The sequence below is a fragment of the Pyxicephalus adspersus genome, chromosome 11 (genome assembly GCF_032062135.1).
Source record: "Pyxicephalus adspersus chromosome 11, UCB_Pads_2.0, whole genome shotgun sequence".
Classification (NCBI taxonomy): Eukaryota; Metazoa; Chordata; class Amphibia; order Anura; family Pyxicephalidae; genus Pyxicephalus; species Pyxicephalus adspersus.
This window is the reverse complement of record NC_092868.1, coordinates 15,881,892-15,904,795: the sequence shown is the minus strand read 5'-3', so window position 1 is coordinate 15,904,795 and position 22,904 is coordinate 15,881,892. Positions and strand designations below refer to the sequence as shown.

Below are 22,904 nucleotides of genomic sequence, written 5' to 3'. Positions count from 1 at the left end.
AACAGAGTCCAACTGAACACTATTACATAACAAAACAAATTGAATTTAGTAGTGTTTTTTGCATATCAAATCACAGCTTGCTCCAAGAGTTAAAAAAATGTCTGGGCTTCATATCGATTTTTTTTTTGCTTTGTTTGTGATTAACTCACAGTGAGGTAACTGACACCATGCTGCCAAATATTATGTTGAGAAAAACATCTGTCCCAATTGAATTTATTAAAATAATGTACCTGTTCTGACTTACATACAAGTTCAACTTCAGAACAAACCTACAGTCCCTATCTTATATGTAACCGGGGGACTACCTGTATTTGACTTTTTTTATAAATAGACCCACTAGTATCAGATATAATATTTAACATATCCTTTTCTGTCATCCAGGTTTGTGCAGGAATATGTGCTAAACATTGTGGCTCTGTGAATACAGGACAAGGCAGTGCAAGGACTGAAAGCAGCTATTTATGTGGGAGAAAATGACTTTTAAACCATTTTCAATCAAAAGTCAATCACAAATCATAACTTGCATGGATAATACACAATAAATAGAAAAAATGTTGTAAGAAATTATTTAGACTTTCTGTTTTCTGCCTCATTGTGCCTGGTGCTAAACCTGAATATTATATACATAATTTAGACAATCTTGTTTTAGCCACTTTGCCATACAAGAATTAATTGTAGTTGAAGTGTTATTAATTCTATATTGCTTTTACTAATATAGCATTATTATTTTTTTCTATTGACTATAGGATCCACAAAATGAAAACCAGAATAATGCAGATATCGCTGGTATGTGTTAGTTTAACTTGCAATATACCTGAAATAATTCAGTTTGGTCACTTGCAACTTACAAAGCCCTGTGGTAATCAATTTTTTAAAAAAAAGAGTATGGCCTAATTCTGTATCAAAATTGCCTAGAGAATATAGTGAAAATCAAGATAGGGTACAAGGGACTGATATTGGTCAAAGATCTAAAGAAATAAAGGCACCATTTTCCTCCACTGGAAAATGTCAGTTATCCTTGTTCCTGTTCTGTTATAAGAATTCATACATTAATAATCTAGGAGAGAATTAAATTACTAATTTATCAAAATAAAACTGTAGTCAAAATTGAAGAATAAATTGAGGTACACACAGGGAGAGCCTAGTAATTTTTGTTTTATGTGTTTTATGTACCACGCAGTGTTAGTCTATCTGACACACTATTATTTGTATTTTGGTGATCCTGGAACATACCTGCTGGGGCCTGAACGCCATTCTTGTTGTCAATCATTTACATAAAGCCTGACCTAATAATGCCAGTGATATAAAGTTTGTTACAGGAACCAGTCAAGTGTAATACTTCCTTGCAAGTGTGAATCCAGGTGATAAAGTAAGCAGAGTTAGGAAGGTACACTGCCCAAGATTTCCGGGACACATTCTGCAAGGGGACATACAATAAATTAGGAGAACTCTCTGGTTTACAAGATAGCTTTAGGAACTTACTAAATGCTTATAATTACTGTGTGGATTGGCTATTTATTACTTACAGTGTATGTGCTTTTTGCATTTATTGTATTAGTTAAAGTAGTATTCTTAGACATATTATATTTTGCTACTAATATTTTTTATATCAGGGTTAGGTGACTCTGTAAGGCACTTCAAGTGCAAGTATTAAACAATGTTTAACATATTATCTGGAATTGTTCAAAATGTATATGTTGTTATATATTTCATAGTAATAGTCATTTTAGAGACCCTGGCACTAAAAAAAAATCACAGTTAAAGGCAGGAAAAATGCTAATTCAATGCTTAATTTTTTAATTGACTTAATAGGCTTCTGATCTTGTTAAAAACTTTATCTACTTGAGGAAGACATTTTATTAATGCAATCCCTCCTTTATTGCACAATAAAGTTCTCTACTCTTAAAGCAGACAATAAGTCTGCTGTGTACTGTTTTTGCCGCCTCTCCTATCATTTTTCGTCATAACAGTGTAGCAGCCAGGGGAGAAGCAAAGGAAATACATTAGATTGTCACTTCAGTTCTGAATCTGCTGGGGATGCTGACATCCAAGATGGTGGTGCCCAGTAGCAGCCTCATTGCTTTTGGATGTCTACACAAGGGAGGAGTTTACAGGTGCTTCAAAAACTTTAAATGTCCATATACTGTAATTGTATTGTAAGATTGTAGGGGTCAGGTCTCTTTATGGGACTTTTTATAAGTAGTTAAACTGTCTAGACTGAATGAATAATGTAAATACGTGTAAAATATCTTCTTATTAAGGGCATGTAAGGGAGAAATTTTTTTTTTGAACTTTGTTGTTTAATGGCTTAATGCCACAGATGTCACTTAGTCAATAAACAGCTCTGACTAAGGAGGAATAGATAGTAAGAAGTCAGTATGTCCTTTAGGATTTGTGTGTACTTTGGAGCAATATAAAACATGTTAATGTTAAACTTAATATCTTCAAAAGGTAATTGAGGCATGCAAAAATGCTACAGAAGGTAGGAAACTAAGTATTAATAAAATTATGAAAGGAATGGAGGAGCTCAGCTATAAGGAGAGATTAGCTGAACTGAATATATTCTTCCTTAAGAAGAGACGTTTAAGGGGGGATATGATCACCCTGTGTAAATATATAAATTATCCATATAGAGAACTCTCTTCCTCATTATTCACTTTGAGATCATTACAAAGAACAAGAGGGCACTCTTTGCATCTGGAGGAAAAGAAGTTTAAGCTTCGAATAAGGAAAAGGGATTTTTCACTGTAAGGTCTGTGAAAATGTGGAATCGGCTCCCTCAGGAAGCAGTTTCAGCAACTACTATAGATTGCTTTAAGAAAAAGCTGGATGATTTCTAGAAGCAAAGAATATAACTGGGTATTAAGGCTTTAAAGTAAAAATAACAGTGACTGTTGATCTAGGGAACATCTGCTTGCCTCATGGAATTCAGGAAGGATTTTTTTCCCCCCCGTTGAAGCAAGTTGTACCAGGGTTTTTTTTTTTTGCCTTGGACCAACTATGTCTTATAGGGTTTTATATCTGGGATATGTTTATTTCCCTAGTGGTTAAACTTGATGAACCTATGTCTTTTTTCAACCTAACCCACTATGTAACTAAGTACAAACAAAGCATTTTTAAATAAATAGTATATTAAAACTGGAAGATTGCCCTGCTTGCTTCGGTAGTTTGAAGAGAATAATGTCAGTTTCACTAGTCAACTACTTTACTACTGAAATACAGAAAATGATGTAGTGCTACAAAAAGCTGTTAGCAATTATAAACCAAAATATTGGATTATGATAAAAAAATGAATATCAGTTAGCGAATGTTAGTAATAAATGGTACACCAGCCAATAGGAGTGCATCCACCATGTGCCTAATAATTATTCAATGTGTACCTTAGTTACCCCAGATAATACACGTTTGCTCATCATGGAGTACATAGATGTAATACCTTCACATGCAGTCTTTGTCTCTCACTACAATGCAAACCTATAATATTACAAAGTGAATAACACGTTATATGTCTCAACCAGAGGGCCAGAAAATTGCACATGTTTGCAGTGTTTTATGGCTTCCGACTATTGAATCACTAATCATAATTGAGATGAAGGACATTCCAGATGGAAATTTCCCATCAGATTGCAAAAAACAGTGTGAAAGTGTGTTTTCCTCCTTAGGATTCCTGTTAGGTTTGAATTCTTGCCACCTTCACCAACAGATTCCTTTACTTTTTTATCTGTTGATACAGCTGTAAAACAGGTCCTTTTTTGTATTTTAATACGGCTCATTACAGTTCACTGTATTAAGCATTTGTTTTTGGTTTTTTTTGTTTTTTTTTTAACTTTTAGATGCCCAATAAATGATTGTTGAAGGGTAAACATCACTAGATTGGTAAAACCAACTATACAGAACATCTGAAACATATTTCAATTTTCTGCTGAGCTAATAAACTGAAATCACAGAAATAAAAAATAGGACAATTACATAAGAAAGATACAAAGTAAGTACTTACAAACTCTGGATTGCTTTGCACATGAAACATTTGTTGCACATGTTGTTTATTAGAATAGATACAACTACAAATGGAAACTAAAGGGGATAGACTTAAATATATATGGGCAGCTAAAGAGTACATAATCAAACAATTCCTGAGTTTCTTAGCCACCATGGTAAATGTATTAACGCATACATCAACAACAAACTGCCCCGTTGGAAAGACTGCACTAATAGTGAAAGAAAGCAATATGTGGACAGAGATTGCTTTGAGAAGCCAGCCATGTGAACAAAGACAAATTCAAATAGACTGTCACTTGGCTGCAGCAAATGCCAAGATAAATCTACCTATTAGATACTACTGGTTTCAGGTCATCTGGAAATTATACAACTGGAATGAGGACATGTTTGAGCAGCAATTACCATTTAAAGAAAAGGATACAGTGAAATGGATGGATTTTTTGGCAAATAATGTGAAACAGGTGTGAAAATCATAACATAAATGTAAATATAAATGCTTTGACAGACAAAATTGTTTGCATATATGTATTTAAATTGTGAATATTGTTGTCTGTGTACTTGTTTCCCTCTTGAAAGAAAACCTATATGAGAGAAATGTGCATGCTGCCTGAAACTGCTGACCTTTCCTTCTTAAAAAAAAAATAAAATGCTTTGTTTATGATAAATTGGCTTCATTGCTATTTTAACCAATGACCCAATACAAATATGCTGAGTAGGAGTTCTGCTTTCTTTCTTGGTCAGTGACACAGGAAATATGGAAGAGTTTGCAGGGTAACTAATATTTGAAGTTAGATGTCAGCAATGGCAGCCTGTTTGTCTAAGTAGAGGTTTCCTTTAAAGACAAAGCCTAAATCACACAATTTCATTTCAGGGCTTTGTGCCATCCTCGGGCTACTCCTGTTATCTGTGTTTTTAAATACTTGCTTCATAATCTCCTTGAAAATAATGATTTGTGCTGCATTTTTATCTATTACCATGCTGAAACATAAGAGCAGTTATTTATGCACTTGTGTGTCTGTTTTACTTTTCACTATTATTTTTTGACGAACTTCAGGGTTCCTATGGGAATGGTTTTAAAAAAGGAATAGTCCGTAATATGTCAGATGCCAAAGTTGCAGCACATGTAAATCTAGACTTGCTGCACCAGGTCTGTAAACTAGTTAAAATGATGGTGGAAAGAAAGGCACACATGAGTCTAGGACAGGGGTCAGCAACCTTTTGAGTTGAAAGAGCCAAAAATTACAATTTACAAAATTTCAAAGTTTTTAAAGAGCCGCAAAATTTTTTCTTGCCAACAATAAATAGTACTCGCATAAATAAAGTTTTTTGATAAAAAAACTAATCTATTTATTCATAAGAAAAAATATCTATTTATTCATATATAAGTAGTGTTTTTCACAACAAATTAGATAATATATATATGGCATTTTTGGATAATTACCTATTATTTAAGTAAAAAATTAAAACAAGTAAACATTTACTTACAACACTAACTTGTACTTCAATAACAAACAATTGAGCAAACAAATTCAATGGGAGCGATGGCTTTGCATGGTTTTAGAAAGTTTGGATAACATTAGATGACATTTCATTTTCTTCAGAATTCTGTAATGGTGAAACAGGTACAAACATTTTGATTTTCCATGTATTGTTGCTAAACTGCCCACTTTTGTATTTTATTGTAGAAATATAGATACCTTTAGGCACCGATTCTATCTCTCAGCCTGGCTTTTTGTGAAGCTGCGGCTCTTTAATTCAGTCTGTCGGAAGCTATTCTATCTCTCAGCCTGGCTTTTTGTGAAGCTGCGGCTCTTTAATTCAGTCTGTCGGAAGCTATTCTATCTCTCAGCCACTATCTATCTCTCGGCCTGGCTTTTCACCACACCCCTCCCCCGTGACACGGGTCCTCACTGTGATCAGTTCTTCGGAAGCTCTCGAGTGTCACGGGGGAGGGGTGTGGTGAAAAGCCAGGCTGAGAGATAGAATAGCTTCCGACAGAATTAATTAAAGAGCCTCAGCTTCACATCTAAAGAGCCGCATGTGGCTCGCGAGCCGCAGGTTGCCGACCCCTGGCCTAGGAGTAAAATAGCACATGGCTGCCCTTTGTGGCCAACGGTAGAGTTGCATGTGAAGAGAGAGCTCTAAACTGGATCTGCATCTGATGATGCTATGGTCAGACCTGCTGAGTATGGAGACACAGAGGTGTCCTAGTGAATCAGTAGCAGCCCCTCTTTTGTTTTCAAGGGCCTCCTCTCTTTTGCCAAAGTAATCCATCTGAGTTGTCACTTGTTTACGAGGATGCTGTTCTATCTATAATATGTGTCTTTCTCAATCAGGGCTCCCCCAGAGGTTGTTAGGGAGGGATTCTGAGGCTGATTGATCAGCAATTTGATGATGCCTGCATAGGTTTAGGGCCAGCTACATGATTCTATGGCCATCAATTTGAGATGCTTTTTCCTCAGTAGTATAAAGGTTGAGAAAGCTTGCTCTATACATTCATGTTTGCCACTGGCTGTGGAGGGCTGCCAGATGCTATCTTTTGTCAGGTATGGATGAGGTTCTATTTTACATTTATGTGCTGTAAATAAATATCTAGTATTTTGCATTCACCTTTTCCAGGAGTATATGTGTAAATTCATTGGGTGTACTTTAAAGGACCTATAATGGCCCTACCTGAACTTTCAACTGTGTTTTGTAGGATTAAAGAGACAAAGAGTGAGGGCTTTGGTGTATCAGCTTTAAAAGTTTGTGTTTCCAGCAGGTACTTGTCAGTGTTTTAAAGCAATTAAGGTAGAGCTTAGACTATGTACATGTTAGATTTTTGTTGTTGGAAACAATCTTTCAACTAAAAAGGTGAATGAATAGGCGATTTACATACAGCAACTTTCTGTTCTATGGAGTTGGAAGGGGGGAAAAAGAGAGAGCGGCGCCCTGCTGCGCTCTCCTCCCTTCACTTCTATTGCAGTCGTTCGTTTTCCATCGAATGGCCACAGTACACATGTGAGATTCTCGTCGAGACGAGCCCTGAGGCCAGAATCGGACAAGAATCATCTGACGTGTGTATACTTAGCCCTTCAGTGTGTGTTGGAATAGTTATATAGTGCTATTGTTTTATTACTTTGGATTACAGTGTAGTGGGCTACAAATTTTAGTAGCTACCCAATGTTTACAGTTTAGAGGCCAGACCCTTTTTAGAAAAACAATGTTTTGTTTTGTTTTTGTTTTTTTTTTGGGGGGGGGGGAATCTGTAGTTGATGCTTAGCTGCTAAAAACAGTCTTTTTTAAAATTTATTTATTTTACATTGTCCAATATTGGTTTTATTCTATGCTTGTTTTATTTTATTTTATTTTTAATTCACTATCCTGTTGCTAAAGCTTCTTTTTTATGAGTATATCAGTATATTTGTGTTGCTAACACAGGCAAAGCTACTCTTAGTTTGCAGCACCTAACCACTTTTGTGCTAAGTGGTGTGCACCCATATATATATATATATATATATATATATATATATATATATATATACCCCTGTTTTTCTAGTTATCTATGCAGTACCTATGATACACTATAGCCTGTCAGGCAGCCTAAAGTGAGGGGGTGAGGATTTTTAGGCAGAAATAGTATGATGGGGGCAGATTCTGCAGGACAAAAAAGTAGTCAGGCTGCAGCCGCTGTCAGTGGAAGGTCTTGTCAGCTTTTTCTGTGTCAGTTTGAGTGTAATCTACAGCCAGAACATTTGCATGAGGTAATGCATTGGCTGACCAAACACTCTTCTTTTTTTCCCCCAGGCATAATTATCAGTTGACTGAAAGAGCCTTCTCTTCTTTCTCTTGTGTGAATCCCACCATAGCTCAGCAAACCAGCCATGAGGAATCCACAGAAATATTTGAATATTCAATATATGACCAACATTCTTCCTTTCAGATAATGAGGATGAAGACCTGCCATCACCAGAGAGAGGGAGAAAAGAAGTTAGAGAACCAGTAGTCAAAGGAGACTATCAAGTTGGTGGCTGACCATCTGTAGGTTCCACTAGTGCAGGAAAGATCAGACAGAAAAATTGGACAGTCACAAGAGGATTTCTTCAAGGTATATATTTCAGGAAACTGAAAGCAGCCTTTTGTCTACTCTATCAGGTGGCTCTGCCCCACAGGTACAGGCAACTGCTATCAGGGCTCTTTCCCTGACAATAACACAGTTGTAGTGATTCTCTGCCTGCAGGGTATCAGCCAAAAAACAACAAACATTTGTATACTAAATCATGAGGACGTAAATATAAAAAAGAGGAACAAGAAAGCTGGGGTTTTTTTTGGGCAAAGTAAGCCTATATTGTGATAATTTGTCACAGACAGTTATAAAAATATACAAAAAGTGGAAAAGGTCTTGACCCATTAGTATCATGGGTATAGTCAGACCAATCAGCTAGACAGTTTAGATCCCTAAATGTATAATATTAGAGGGTTTAATACATGAAAGTATAACGTCTCCCTGCAACGTGTCCAGCATTTCGCCCTTGTCGGCTTCCTCAGGGGGTGTATAGATATTGTTAGGAGATAAGCTACATGTAGAAAATACATATGTAAATATACAGGGTATCATAAATAGTTGATGTTTAAATGTAGTATTCACATAGCAGAACATCAAAGTTGTGATCACGTTTCTTAAGTGTGCATATATAAGGCATACTAAGTACTACATCCATTTATTGGTACAATGCTCAGAGAATCAATATTTAAACATCAGAATTATAATAAGGTTCGATACAGTATATTTGTGCATAATGTAAAAATCTTTAAGAGACACTATACTCTATACCACAGAGCCCAGCTGTATCAGTAACTCAATAACGCAAGTCAGCAGCAAGGGGGTGCACTTCTGTTCATTCCTCACTGTTTACACCCCTTCCCCACAAAATTCTCATCTGTAGACTACAGATAGGAGGTTGGCCTGACACGTAAATTTCTAGGACTTAGGCCTCACCAAAATATCCTCAAGGGGCTATGATGAGGTAGACTTTGACATTAGCCTGGATCTCTGCTATCAGCACTATGACGCCATCAGCATCATTCCCTAAACGGATCTGCTCCACAGCCACTGAATCAAAATGAATATGTCCCCAAAACATTCCTATTGTCATAGTGTGACTGTCAGCTTGGAAAAACTTTTGGCATTGCAGCCTCTTCCATTCAAAACTTGTTCTCCCTCTTTTGTGAGTTCAGGGCTTCATGGCCTGTGCTACACCACGATGGCAATTACCTGACTTCCACTAATAGCAGCATGTGGACTGTAATGTTTAGGGATGAGCGAGAATGCCTCTGGCATTCTCACGAAAATTTCCTCGAAATTCTGAATTTTGCGAAACCGCGAAATAAAAATAGAGAAACTCTATCCAAGAACACATACAACTAGTAAAGGGCTGCAAGAACAATCGGGAGTGGATCTGACAGCATGGAAGCTGCATATCTTTTACAGCACACTGGGTATTTTTCTTGGTGGCTGGGAAGGATGTACGATGGGGCAAACGGCAGCAGTTAGTGATACTGTGGCAGGTCAGATGGGGGTGATGACAAAGTATTCATGTGTATAATCTCCTCCTTTTTTACTTGATCCTTTGACACTTTCAGCAGTCTGCTCCAAGTGCCTCAAAGCCTTTAACCCCTTACATTCAATACACTGCTATGCTGTGTTACAGCTTTTTTGCCTGGGGGAATGTACACTGGGCTATAGCTACTGTGAGGTCTCCAGTTTCAGGCCAATAGCAATGTGTGACAAAAGCACCTCCCTTTGCCTGGGCAAGATCACACCTTGATTAAAGTACACTGAAGTTAAAGTGTAGGTGGGAAACATGTTTAACTTCAGTGGATGCTCACTCTGAATTAGATTGTAGTTCCTTAGCATTGCAGTTTTTTTCCCTGAGTCAACTGGCAATTTATTTAAATGTTTACGCTTTCATTCATTCACAATTACCATGGAAAATCTTATTGCATAGTATGAAATTTTGCTGTATAAAAGGGAAAATGTAAAGGCCCAAGTCTTTTAAATATCTTAATTTGGAAAAGAAAAAAAAAAGAAAAACATTAGCTAGAGTATCCTCTTTTTATGTGTTATGTATATTTAGATTTTTCCTCAAATATGCGTATTTTGTTATTTCATTTGGTTAATCAATACCAAACTGCCATATCCCTTAATCTTACATAGTACACAAATAAACCAAAAACATATATGGGACTTTCAAGGCAGTCAAAAATCACATCAATTATGAACTAATTTTTTATCACTTTTTTTTAAACATCTGAATAAAACAGTATTATTTATTGTCTGAACATATAAAACCAACATAAAAACATTTTCACCATTTCAATGTGTAACTTCAGACAAATAAAGGCCTCAACATGATATAAGGCTCTTGACGCGTTTCACGGAATTCCAGTCTGCTTTTTCAGGAGGTATTTTCTTTGTTGCTTTACCCTTTTCAAATGCTGCCCTAGATATTACAATGGTCACAGGACAGGAAAAGGGGGCGAGGAACTAGACTAGAGGTTGCACACTTTCTACTATACCGCCATCATCCCTCCATTATACAATAAGTTTGGTAACTTTCTGATATCAGTCTTTAGATCAACTTTCAATATATCCCAATCAACAAAAATCCCATAGGAAGCCAATACCTTAGCAATGTCTGGCTCCTGTGCTTTTCAAATGTTCCTCTGTGTAGTATAAATCATCCTGGTCTGTCCTCCCCGATGAATAGCTAAGGTTGAGGCCTGAGGATTTCCACTGTGAAGGATGACTTAGTAGTCTAAGAATGTTTGGTCAGATACAAAGAAGCTCACTCTTAGTATTTTAGATGAGCTTGAGAACAGATCACACAGAAGTATTTAAGGGTCACTGGTATCACTAAGACAATAAAACTTCAATCTTTACAGGAACTTTACTCTAAAATGATTCACTGTCTCAAGCCAAAAAAACTGCCCGTAGGGTGGAGTGGACCATTGTGCTGTTATATGAGGTGTGAGGCCTGTTATATGATGTTACTACAAAAAATAAACAAAAATTCCACAATTATTCTGCACACAAACATAGTTGGATGGACAGAATTTATTCATCTTAAGAGATCACTAAATGGAGGTGTTCTGCATTCATAAAACATTCAGCAAAATCTGGGCATTACAGTTGCAAAAAAGTTTGCTTCACATATGTACCCTAAAACTCTGCATTTACAGGAGGTGGAGGAATTTCTACAGATAATGTTCAGAGAAGCCGATTCAGACCTGCCTGATTTATTACACACCCTCAGCAGGGATAAGGATAAAATAAATATGACTCCCAAGGCCCAAAAGGTGAATCAACTGCAAACTACAAACTTAAGAAGTATACTTGAGTAGATGAGTATTGTTCTCTGCTGATTACCTGTAACTGTCAGATTTTTCTATTGTCTATGATTTAGTTCATCTTTTATATCTTTGTTTTTTTTTTTCCTTGTTCCAAGCTGAATGGTATAACAAATTGCCATAGGGTCTGCTTTCCCAGGAACAAACATTCTATTCAAACTACAGTAGCCTGAACTAATTGTGAAATGTCTTTTATGTGCAACAGATCGTTACATTTATTAGTATATAGTAATTAAAATATGATTCTGTAATATCTCTCCCTTTTGAGATGTTTCCCATGAGCCCTCTGAGTATAAGCCAGTATACCATGTTTGCTACCAATGCATTTTTACAGTTCATTAATGACTCTGGTTCACTTTTTAGATTATGTCTTGTTATTGAATGATAAATCCATAGTTGCCCATGCTGGGGGCGTTATCCTTTCTGGACTTTTATTTTGTATTAAACACGTTTGCCAAAAGATATATACTTAGTTTATGGTTTATTAATATAATATTAACAAATGATTACACATACTGTAGCCATTCTTGCTAGTAACCTTCTGTCAATGTCAGTAATCCCCCATCAAGTGTGTATTTATTCATAGACACCACAAATTATAGACAGATGTAACACTACTACACAAAATGCATTTTTAATATTGTATACTGTTTTTTATGTACAATAAAATCAACACATTTTGACTGAGATGGTAGAAAATGAAAAATGCATATAGAACTCTGTGATAAAGAACTGTATGTATATATTTTTTTTATCCCAAACCCCAAACAATTTTTTTCCAGGAGGTTGCTTCCACATTGTATTCCACAAGACTGTGTGAGCTTATAGGTGTTTTTTTTTACTACTATGAACAGACAAAAAAGCAGTACTTCTTCATTTGAATGTTTTACATCCTCCTTGCCACATGAAACACAGCTATGTGACCTTGCCAGTTCAATGAATCTTACTTTTATTTGGAGGCAGAGGTACCGACTTATCTATATAGATTTACATTTTTGTTCAGATGCTTTGCTTCAATTGGCCATTTCAGTGGAAATATTATTCTCCAATGATCATTATTCTACTACATACAATACAGAGGGTCAGTACTAGGTTCTGGAAGTTTTTCTCTTTTCTTTTAATGCCCTTAATGAAAGCCTTCAACTTTTCATCATGGGAATAAGCAACTCCCAATTCAGTTCATAGTAATAATCCCAATTTATTTTTGGAGATGGGAGTTCTTGCAAGGGAATTTTTTTTTCTTTTGGCCTGAAAGAAACACACGACATGCAAAATCTTCAAGCTCAACAGTAACTTGCTAACAATGCTACTCATGTAAGCAAAAAATAAATGACATGAAGCAAAGAGACAATTAGACAAATGGCCTGAGTAACAAAATAAACAGTTGGGTAAAATTAGGAGAAATTTTAAATAGAGAGAGTACATACAATCTAGAGCCAACCTTTTTGGTCCTGCGGACTACTAAAATCATGGGCTTCCAACCGCGCATGCGCCAGGAGCCAAGTGACACTCAAAGGGGGAGAAACTTCCCCCCGAGTGACGTCATTATGAAACAACCCCGCCCACTCTCCCATCGCAGATCTGAGCCTGCAATGGGAGAGTGGGCGGGTTGTGTCCAGGGACCTAGCCCGCCCACTTCCCCGAGCGTGGAAACTGTACGGGGCACATGGTCCATGGCTCTGGCAAGTGCGTCATTGTCTTATTTATATATTTAACAATTCTGGATGCCAAAGTCCTTTCCTAAAACTATGAAGAACCAACTGCTTATTAGCTTGCTATCTCTTATATCCCTAACACAGGGGATACAAAAGGACATGGCGGTCTTCTTTCACCCAATGGGCCTGATTCATTAAAGCTCACCAAGGCTGGAGAGGATACATTTTTATCAGTGGACCTGAGTGAACCAGCAAACCTGGAATGCTTAAGGTCCAGGAATAAAAACATTTGCTACCAAATATAAAATACCTGTTTAAGAAATCTGATCCATTCATTTCTTTTCACCTTTTAAAATCCAACTAACAACAACTAGACATAAGCTTCAACTAACTTTTCCAGACACCCAGCAATTTGTGGTAATCTAATATTTCCTCAAGTATTGGATCACTCCAGTTTTCCTATATGGAAAGTTTCAGGCCTTGGCAAATGTAAACACATCTTTTATGCTTTTCATCCCGTTGTTTCAAGACCTTCCAATTAAATATAAAAAGCCAGTCCCTGCAATTCATCCCGTCTTTTGTATGTAGCACACCAATTTTTGCAAGTCACTAATCTGTAATCGTTAGGAACTCTTAACTAAAGCATAACTTTTAATTATAAGCGTAAGACTTAAAGCGTAACACTATACTATTTTGTGCCCATCTATTTAATTTCCATTTGTCTTTACATACCTAATATACTATACCTGGTATAGCCTTCATACTACCACACATTTCCCTTCCACTTCTCTATAGAATCCCTACTGTAGATCCATCATGAATGTTCCTTTTACCAACCCATGTTGCTTATCATTCTTAAAAGGTATATTCTATATTCCAACTCAGTTTGTTTCATTCTGTTGTTGAGCTAATTTTAATGATGATTTGGTAAAACACGTTTACTCATGCTGTCAAGAGTTTTTTAAGTGTAAAAGTTTTTTTATTATTATTCTTGTTGGTCTATGGTTGGCAGGCACTGGTCTGTGCTGACTCCCTGGAATCGATTTGGGTACTTTCACATACGATCAGCAACTTGTCATAATTATTTATTCTGTATTGTATGTTTATTTCAAAAATACATGTAAATAATAAATGCAAAAAAGCATAACAGTCTCTAATATTCTTTAGTTTTAACTGCAGTCTTTATTTAGGTAATAGGGTATCTTTAATGTTTCTTAAATCAAGGACAATGCCTTTAGGCTATGCAAGCTGCAGTGAAGAGAGGCGGCAGCATTTCTTGAGGAAAGGTAAGTATTTTTTTATGACTTATAGACCTACTTCTGCCACTACAACAGAAGTTTAGACTCTCATTATCTAAAACAGCCCTGTAGTTTGCACCCCTGCCCCTTCTCTCCTTGGCCAGTCACTAAATACAGTTATTTTGCCTGTTTCATTTTCACTGTGATTAGGACAATGTGGGGGGCACCGAAGGTCAATTTTTTATTCTGTCACTATTATAAAAAGATTTTAGCTGGTGGCTGGAGTTAGCTTTTATGATACAAACTCAATAGAATTAGCCTACACTCTAGTCAAAAGTAATGCACAAACTACCTGCAAAATTGAAAAAGAAAACTGTACAAACAACCTGCTCAGGATTTCACATTTTATCTTTACTTTAAGCTTACCAGTTTATAGCACAGGAGAAGTATTCCTGAATACTTTTGAAGTTTTTTTGTGCCAGTTACAAAGAAGGAAAAGCAGCAAAGAAGCAATAGTATGAAAAGTATAACAAAGGGTGAAGGATGTTTTGTAAAGACACTGTTACTTTCCCTGCATGAGCAAGATGACAACGTCTCTTTAAAGAGCAAAGGCAGACTGAAAGTGTGATAAATCAGTAAGCTACATCTGCTATCCGGAAACTGTGCTATAGTATAGTGCTATGTGCTATCAGCCCCCTCAGAGAGGTGACAAACCACATTGAGAAATTCAGTGACAGAATATAAATGTGGGTGGGAGCTTATCTTGTCCGGAGGTATTGTGGGTGACAAGTGCTGAACGGCTTCCGCACCAAGTGCAGAACCAATCTGTAAACTAGCTGTTAGTGTTGATGTTCGAATTCGGGTTGTCCATATATTCGACCCGAATATGGCTGTTCGAATTCGGGTAGACCCGACCCGAAAAACACGGGATTCCACAGCAAAAATTCGGGAGGAAAATTGTTTATTTTGTATGTGTTTTTTTATTTTAAACTTGTTCATTTTTTTTTTTTTACAGGTTATCCGACAATGACATTATGAATCATAATGTTATTGTGGGATTCCTGGACCGTGGGAACTGTGGTCACAACTAATTGAAAGCACGTGCCTTCAATTAGCTGTAATTGCAGGCAATACCAGGGCAATAGAGGTTGAATGGAGATACTGCCCCTGATTCATCAAGCAGAATCGGATTATCGCTCGCGCATTCGTATTCGCAATCCGAAATCGTATGCCGTCGCGCTATTCAGCAACTGAAAAAGCTCGCGGCCGGAGCCGCGCATATCCGGCAGCTTTACACTGGCGAGCTTGCATTAAAAGTCACTGTTCCCCTAAAAAATCATTCTTTCTAATGGCACACACATTTACAATGTATCTTTTTATGTATCCTTTTATAATGTATCTTTTTACATCTGTTTGGAGGCTGTAGAAGCTCTACACAGTGCTGAAAAAAACCCGAGTTTTTCCTCCCATTGACTTTAATGGTGTTCGACTTTGAAATTCGACCACCCGAATAATTTTGCTACATTCGAGCGAATAGCTGCCGAATCGAATAGCTATTCGACCAACACTACTAGCTGTACAAAGATTCTTCATGCAAAAAAAAGGGCAAGCAGATAATGGAAGGTTGCTGCCTTTCCCAAAATATTTATTTTCATTCCCAGTGTACCTTCCCCTTTCTGTATGTGTAACCATTTATTCTAGTGCAGCATTTTTCAACCTTTTTAACATTGGGGAACCTCCTAAAATAACTCTCAGGTCTCCAGGGAACCCATCCTATAATTGCAATATCCATAGCTCACAGTATATTTTTGTGGTGGTCAGTAGGAAGAATGCCTCTGACATTGCTGTTGAGTAGGAAGGCTGCCACCATTTGCTGTAACATATTACAGACAAAAAGATCATTGGTGTCCCTTAGGAACCCAGGTTTGAGAACCGCTGACCTTGTAGCAAGAACATAGTACATGTTTGCTTTATATGGAAATTTATTGCAATTTGCTAGTTCCAGTAGATCATGTAGGCAGTATTTGTATTGTAATGCTGTTTATAGGGATGAGCAAGAATGCCTCTGACATTCTCACAAAAATTTCCTCGAACTTCAGACGGGTCCGCAAAATTTCGTTGAACCGATATTGCAGACCCATCGGAAGATCGAGTAAATCTTTACAGGAGGAGTACCGTGGCTGCATTTATAAAAGCAGTCGTAGGAATCTTCCTGTCCATGATCCCCGGGCACTAGAGGTTAAATGACGGCTCGCCCCATTTAAGCTCTAGTGCCCGGGGAGGCAGAAGGAGTTTAAAAGTTTTAACACCATAAAGTTTTAACACCATAAAGTTTTAACACCGTTGAGTTTCCATATGGGAACCTGCCAAAGCTATAACAGTGATGAAATGAAATTTATTGCCCTCGAAAAACTCTCCCCAAAGGGAAGGAACTTCGCTAAGGAGCTGCTTCAAAAGGATATAACATATATGTTGTATATTAGCTGTGAATATATTTAATTTAAGATAATTTCCTACACTTGTAACACACTACATCACCTACGTTATCATTATTAACCACAACTATTCACATTGCTCAGGAAGTTTAGGTGAATGTTGAGCAAGTTTATAGAAGTGTCCACTTCTATAAAAGGAATTAAGATGAAAAACATTAATATTACAGTCAAACTTTGCAGTTTTTACCATTAGAGTCGAAATGTGGATATCCTAAAAACTGTTAGTAAACAATTTTTAGGTGATTTATCAAGAAGATATATGAGATAATCCTCGCCTGCTAGCCTATACCACTCTGCTGTTTTGCTAAGTTAGTGCTCTTTTTTTTTGGAGGAGATAACCACCTTAGAGTGTTGTGGTCAACCCTTTTCCAAGAATGTGGTATGTAAGAAATTCCTATTTGAAAGGATTTATTAATGTTATAAAATAAGGGTAAACTAGACGCTGTTCATTCTTGTATATCATTGGGACTCAATACTTTTCAGTCAATTTTTTACTTGTGTTTTAAATCTTCTAAAATAAAAATTGTGTTTTCACTTTTTTTTAAAACTGTGCCCAAAAAGTCCTGTTTTGTTTGTGATACCTGTAAGCTAAAGAGGCAGGAGGAGTACCGTGGCTGCATTCATGAATGCAGCCTTGGGAATCCTCCTGTGCGCGATTCCCAGACACTAGAGGTTAAATGAGGAGGGCAAGCCCTAATTTACCCTCTAGTGCCCAGGGATCACGCACAGGAGGATTCCCACAGCTGCATTCATGGATGCAGCTGCGGTACCCCTCCTGTCAGTGCGAGTCCCGCGGCTGTGCTCATCAATTAACGCAGCCATGGAAATCATCACAGGATGATTCCCACGGCTGCATTTATTCATGATAAGCACAGCCGCGGGACTCCGTATTCTTGGATAGAGAATTTCTATCCAAGAACACATACTACAGGGCTGCAAGAGCAATCAGGGGATCAGTCAGCTCCACTCCCCTGGTTGCTCTTGCAGGTTCCCAAAATCTTGATGGGCGAATTTACACAGGCCGTTCTCGCTTACATGTTCGGTAAGCGTTAACGGCCCGATTTCGCTCGCTCATCCCTAGCTGTTTATACATTTATTCACATTTTATTTTCAGATAAATTTTGTATAATAACATTTTGGTGGTAATTGAGTTATACCCATTTTGGTCCTAGACTTATTTACAACGTGACTTATGTTTCTCAATATTCCAACAGATAAACATAACAATTTATATATTTTAAAATATACTTGATACAAAATAGTATAATGTGATGCAATATGAAGACATTTTAAAGATAAAGGCTCTATGTTTTGGCTTTTTTAAGAAAATTATTATTGAGAATAAATAATCACATATAATAATGCGTAAAGAATGTTTATTTGTTCTAGGAAGTTGTCAACAAATGAATGAACACAAAATATTCGTGTATGAAGAAAGAGTCAAAAGTAACAAAACTACAATAAAATATAGTACAAGATACAAAACTTTTTTTTTTGGTCATCTGTTCCTCTAGTGAATGGTGTTCTCTGGTTGTGGTTCTTTTAGGTACCTCCCACCCCATGCCTGGAATTCCACATTATTATACTCATTGTAGATTAAGCTATTACGATGGTCATGTCTTCTTTCCTATGAAGTATGCTTTTCCCATGGCTCAATGTAGGGTTCTGTCCTGACATCAGTGCTTGTTATAAACTACAATCCCCTAATACACAACCAAGCTCCTCATCTGCGGTTGAACCATTCACTATACACTCACACTCTCAGCACTTGCTGACCTCCCAGGAATTGTGTGCACAAACTATGTTGTCTGTAATGAGACTGCAAGGACTGACAGAAGGCCATGGTGCAAGACAGGGAGTCCAAAATCAGAACCAAATGTCATTTACAAATGTCCAACCGCTAGGCACATGATCAATAGGTAAGGTTAAACGGTAGCTGTCAATTCTCCTTTTATTTAACCCCCTAACCGCTAAGCCTGTAATTTCTCGCACTAAATATTTTTGCTCTTTTGGTTAAGCCCGTATTTTTTCGCCTACACTAAAATCCCCACTTACCTGGTCCCGCTGTGCTAATCCAGCGTCGGTTCCGTGTTCCAGCGTCGGGTCCATGTTCCAGCGTCGTCCTCCAGCGTCGGGTGTCCCTCTCCTTAAAAGAAAAAGCCGGCCGGCTTAGAGGAGAAAGCCAGCTGGCTTTCTTTTCTAAGCCAGCCGGCTTCCTCTCCCTCCTCTCCCTGTCCCTATCCCTGTGCCTCTCCCTGTCCAGCGTCGATCGCTGGACAAAAAAAAAAAAAAAAAATACTCACCTTCTTCCTCCGCTCCTCCGGACACGTCTTGTGTCTTCTGTGTTCAGCCGGCGAGTGCAGAGACGATCACCGGGGTTTCCCGGTGACGTCGCTGCGTGCGTCGGCGCGGGAGGGAGGCGGGGCGGCAAATTCAAAATTTTGCATTGAGTTCCTTTGTATTGAACTCAATACAAAAAAGCTGTATTGAGTTCAATACAAAGAAATCCTTATATAATATATATATAATTGTATTATATATATATTATATAAGCTACTGTACATTACATTTTTCACTTTTTTTTTTTTTTTTTAACTTTTTTTAGTTTTTTTTAAAGATTTTTTTTTTTTATGTTTTTTTTATGTTTTATAAAAAAAAAATTTAATTATTAAATTTATAAAATTTTGGACATATTTTGGTGAGTTATGCGGTAATTCGGTGAATTAGAGCCTACAATCCAAAATAAATTTCCATGCAAAAAATGTAACACTTTTTGCATGGAAGTTTGGAAAGAATTAGAATACCCGGCATTTGCGTACGCGTCCCTCGGCGATTCCTAAAGATGCGCGTGCGTGCGCCCGTCGATGAGGGTCGTAGCGGAAAATTCAAATTTTTTGTATTGGATTTAATACAAAGTCCTGTATCCAATCCAATACAAAATAATAGAAAATATATTTATGTGGTTTTGTCTATAGGTATGTGACGGACACTAGGGAGGTGTTTTAGAAAAATATATTACTATACATTATACCGAATTATCGCATTTTCAGTATTTTTCATTTATTTATGTGTTCTTGTTTAAGCTGATTTTTGTGTTTTTCCTTTAATTTTATTAAAAGTTTTTTTTTTTTTTTTACATGATTGTGTGTTTCAAACATTTTTTATATTCATGATATTTACTAGAACCCTATTCGGACATATTTCTGTAAGTTACAGGTCTACAATTTAAAAAAAAAAATTTCATGAAAACCTGTGACGCTTTTGGAACAGAAATCTAGAAATCAGTGTAACGCTCAGGTGGTTAAATACATACTTATGTAGCTTTGACAATATTTTTGTGCATAAAAAATGACATAATACAATCTAAAAATCAAAGCTTTGAAAGTGAAGAAGGGGCTCTGTCCTGGGACAGTATCTCATTTTTGCCAGTGAGATTAAATATTTTTCAAAATTACAATGGGGAAGAAGTATTGAACATGGCAACATTTTTCTCAGTTGATGTGCACATTGTGCACAATGCAACCTTGTGCACAATGCAACAAAGAACCCCCAACCCATAGCCAAGCTGTCACCATGTCTCATAGTAGGTATAGTGTTTTTTTCTTTAAATGCTTTTTGGATTGTGGAGATAGAGCTGATGTGATTTGCCAAAAGCCTTTGTTTTATCTCCAATATCCGAAGGAAGCAGGAGTCAATCAAAGGAGTCAATTTTCCACTTGCTGACGCCAACGAGGTTGGCTGTCATTGACCTTAAACTTCTAATTTGTAACTTGTCATTGGAATCTCAAGCTGCTTACAGATGGTCTTTTAACCTTTCCCTGTAGCATGCTTGTCTATAATTTCCTTTCTGATCTCCTCAGAAAAGTTTTCTTTTTTTTTTTGTGGTTTTTCTGGTCTGTGTTCAGTGAAGACACACAATGATAGCAAACAGCTGTGACTACTTCAATTCAAATAGGATGAATCACTGATTGCACAATATTGGAAATGTGTTTTGAAAAAAACTGCTAATATTAAACCTAACTCTAACTCAGTTGTTTATGATCTTTTTATGAGTACCAACAAATCTGTCTAGGACATTTTAGAATATGTTTCAATAATAATCAATGCTCTGGCTACCTAATTCCTAATTTTTATTATTTGGTTGCTTAAGGTCAGGAAAAATGTGATAAACTTTTAATTTAAATAGCCTTCATTTTACATATCCTGATGGTCACCAAGCTTTTAATTGTTTACATGCAGTCTTTATTGGACCAGCAGACTTTGTCTTTTGCCTTGTCTGTTTGCTATATCTGACCACCTTGTCTGCATACCATTAGCTTATTAACAAAAGTGAAAAAGGTTTGTGAGATTAAGAAGTGTGTTACTGAATTTATATATATATATATATATATATATATAGACACCAAGGCAGGATTGGAGGTGGAAGGGAGATATATTTGCCCAGGATTCCTCTTTTATGTGAGGTATATTTGCCCAAGATTCCTCTCCTGTGTAAAGTAGCAGGTGGAAGACTCTCACCTGGGAGATAATTAATGAAGAAGCACTGAGGGTGGGGATTTAACATAGAGCCAGGAGCTCAGTCAGCAGCTTAACTTGTAGAGACACAGACAGGGGTCTGTGCGGGCTCAGCTTGCCTTGGAGAGACACAGACAGGGGTTTGTGTCAGTGCAGCTCTATTTGGAGAGAGCTCTGTTTGAAGACACAGCCAGGTTGACTGTGTGAGTGAGCTCTGCTGGAGACACAGACAGTCAGTCTGTAAGGGAGCTCGGCTGAGAGACTCAGAAAGTCAGACTGGGTGAGTGAGCTGAAAAGTGAGCAGAAGGTTCCTAAAAGCTTTGTTTGGAGCTGATAGGGAGAAGCTCAACACCTTTACCTCAGTGTGTGATCTGAATTGGATGAATCAGACAAGTGTCCTTTGACCCCAGCAAAGGCCATCCTGAGCTTAACCCCATATATATATATATATATATATATATATATATATATATATATATATATATGTCCATGGCTTAACTGGGTGTATATAGCATCCAGGCTAAGAAGCTTTGTCTGTTAACCTCCCTGGCGGTATGAATAATGAGGATTTTCAAATGTAAAAGGGGTACATTTAAACTCCCTGGCAATTCCACCCCGTGTGTGGCAAATCCACCCCAAGCAACACTTGGGAATACTGCCAGGGTGGTAAAGGGCTCCAGGACACTGCGTGGTAGTTGGCCAGACAGTTGGCTTTTAGGAAACAACAGTTTAAGGGTACTGGCCAAGAAGAGTTTTGAGGGGTCTTTGGCTTCCTGGTACATGTCTGCGTCTTAACCCTTACTTTGAGAGCACAGGTGCTTTATATGGAGTGTCAGCAGCGGATTGCTGGGAGCTTAGTGGCTTCCCAAAACTTCAAAGGAGATGGAACTGAAGATGAAATCACCTACTAGTAAGCTATTATCTTTCATTTATGCTTTAGGGCCTTTGTTTATTGCCTTGTTAAATAGAAGGGGAACTACAAAAGAGCTAGTTAGTGGCCCAGCCTGCATCCTTGTGATACAATAAAGCACCCAGACTGGAGCCTGAACTAACCGCGTGCTGCCTCATTCGAACTGCAGCAGGCCTGTTTCTATGAGCAATCCCCAGCAGCAATCTTACAATAGAAATAGAAATATATATATATATATATATATATATATATATATATACACACACACACACATACAAACAATATACTGTGTATGGATAAATTGTATACACATTTTTAAATCAATTGCTATTGGTAAATCAACTATAATTTTCTATGCTGCTCCTACAGAGTACACTGTATTTATGTGGGGAAATAAAGACTCTTTGGTCTGCAATGTCTTTTACTCAACACCCACGAGTTGTTGGAGATTTGGGAGAGAGACGGGCACTATGCTACATATTTTAGGCTCTTGTCTGGTATTTAGACAGAGTCGGACACAGTTAGAGAGAAAGTGTGATTTACTGATTTTACCCTCCTGCTGGATCCTGATTTTTTTACTTCTCCTCATATACCATACCTACTAAGCCTTACGCCTGTTCCCCAATGGCACCTAATGATATGAATGATAATGAACTTCTAGGGTATATACAACCTAATCCTTAAACTTTTTTTTAAAAGGATT

At 37.3% G+C, this 22,904-nt stretch overlaps 1 protein-coding gene across 6 annotated transcripts in view; it reads left to right on the top strand.

Moving 5' to 3' along the window:
- The window catches only part of FLT3LG (fms related receptor tyrosine kinase 3 ligand), an 86,381-nt gene extending 76,341 nt beyond the window's left edge, over nucleotides 1-10,040 (top strand). For 3 of the 6 annotated variants that reach the window (XM_072425470.1, XM_072425473.1, XM_072425474.1), the window contains one exon: nucleotides 382-564. In XM_072425470.1, the coding sequence (XP_072281571.1) occupies nucleotides 382-477 (96 nt within the window). In that variant the 3' untranslated portion in view covers nucleotides 478-564. Of the gene's footprint in view, nucleotides 1-381; nucleotides 565-746; nucleotides 787-3,833; nucleotides 4,665-7,785 lie in introns of those variants that run through there. The other 3 variants (XR_011922634.1, XM_072425471.1, XM_072425472.1) reach the window with 3 other exon arrangements.
- The last annotated feature ends 12,864 nt before the right edge of the window (nucleotides 10,041-22,904 follow it).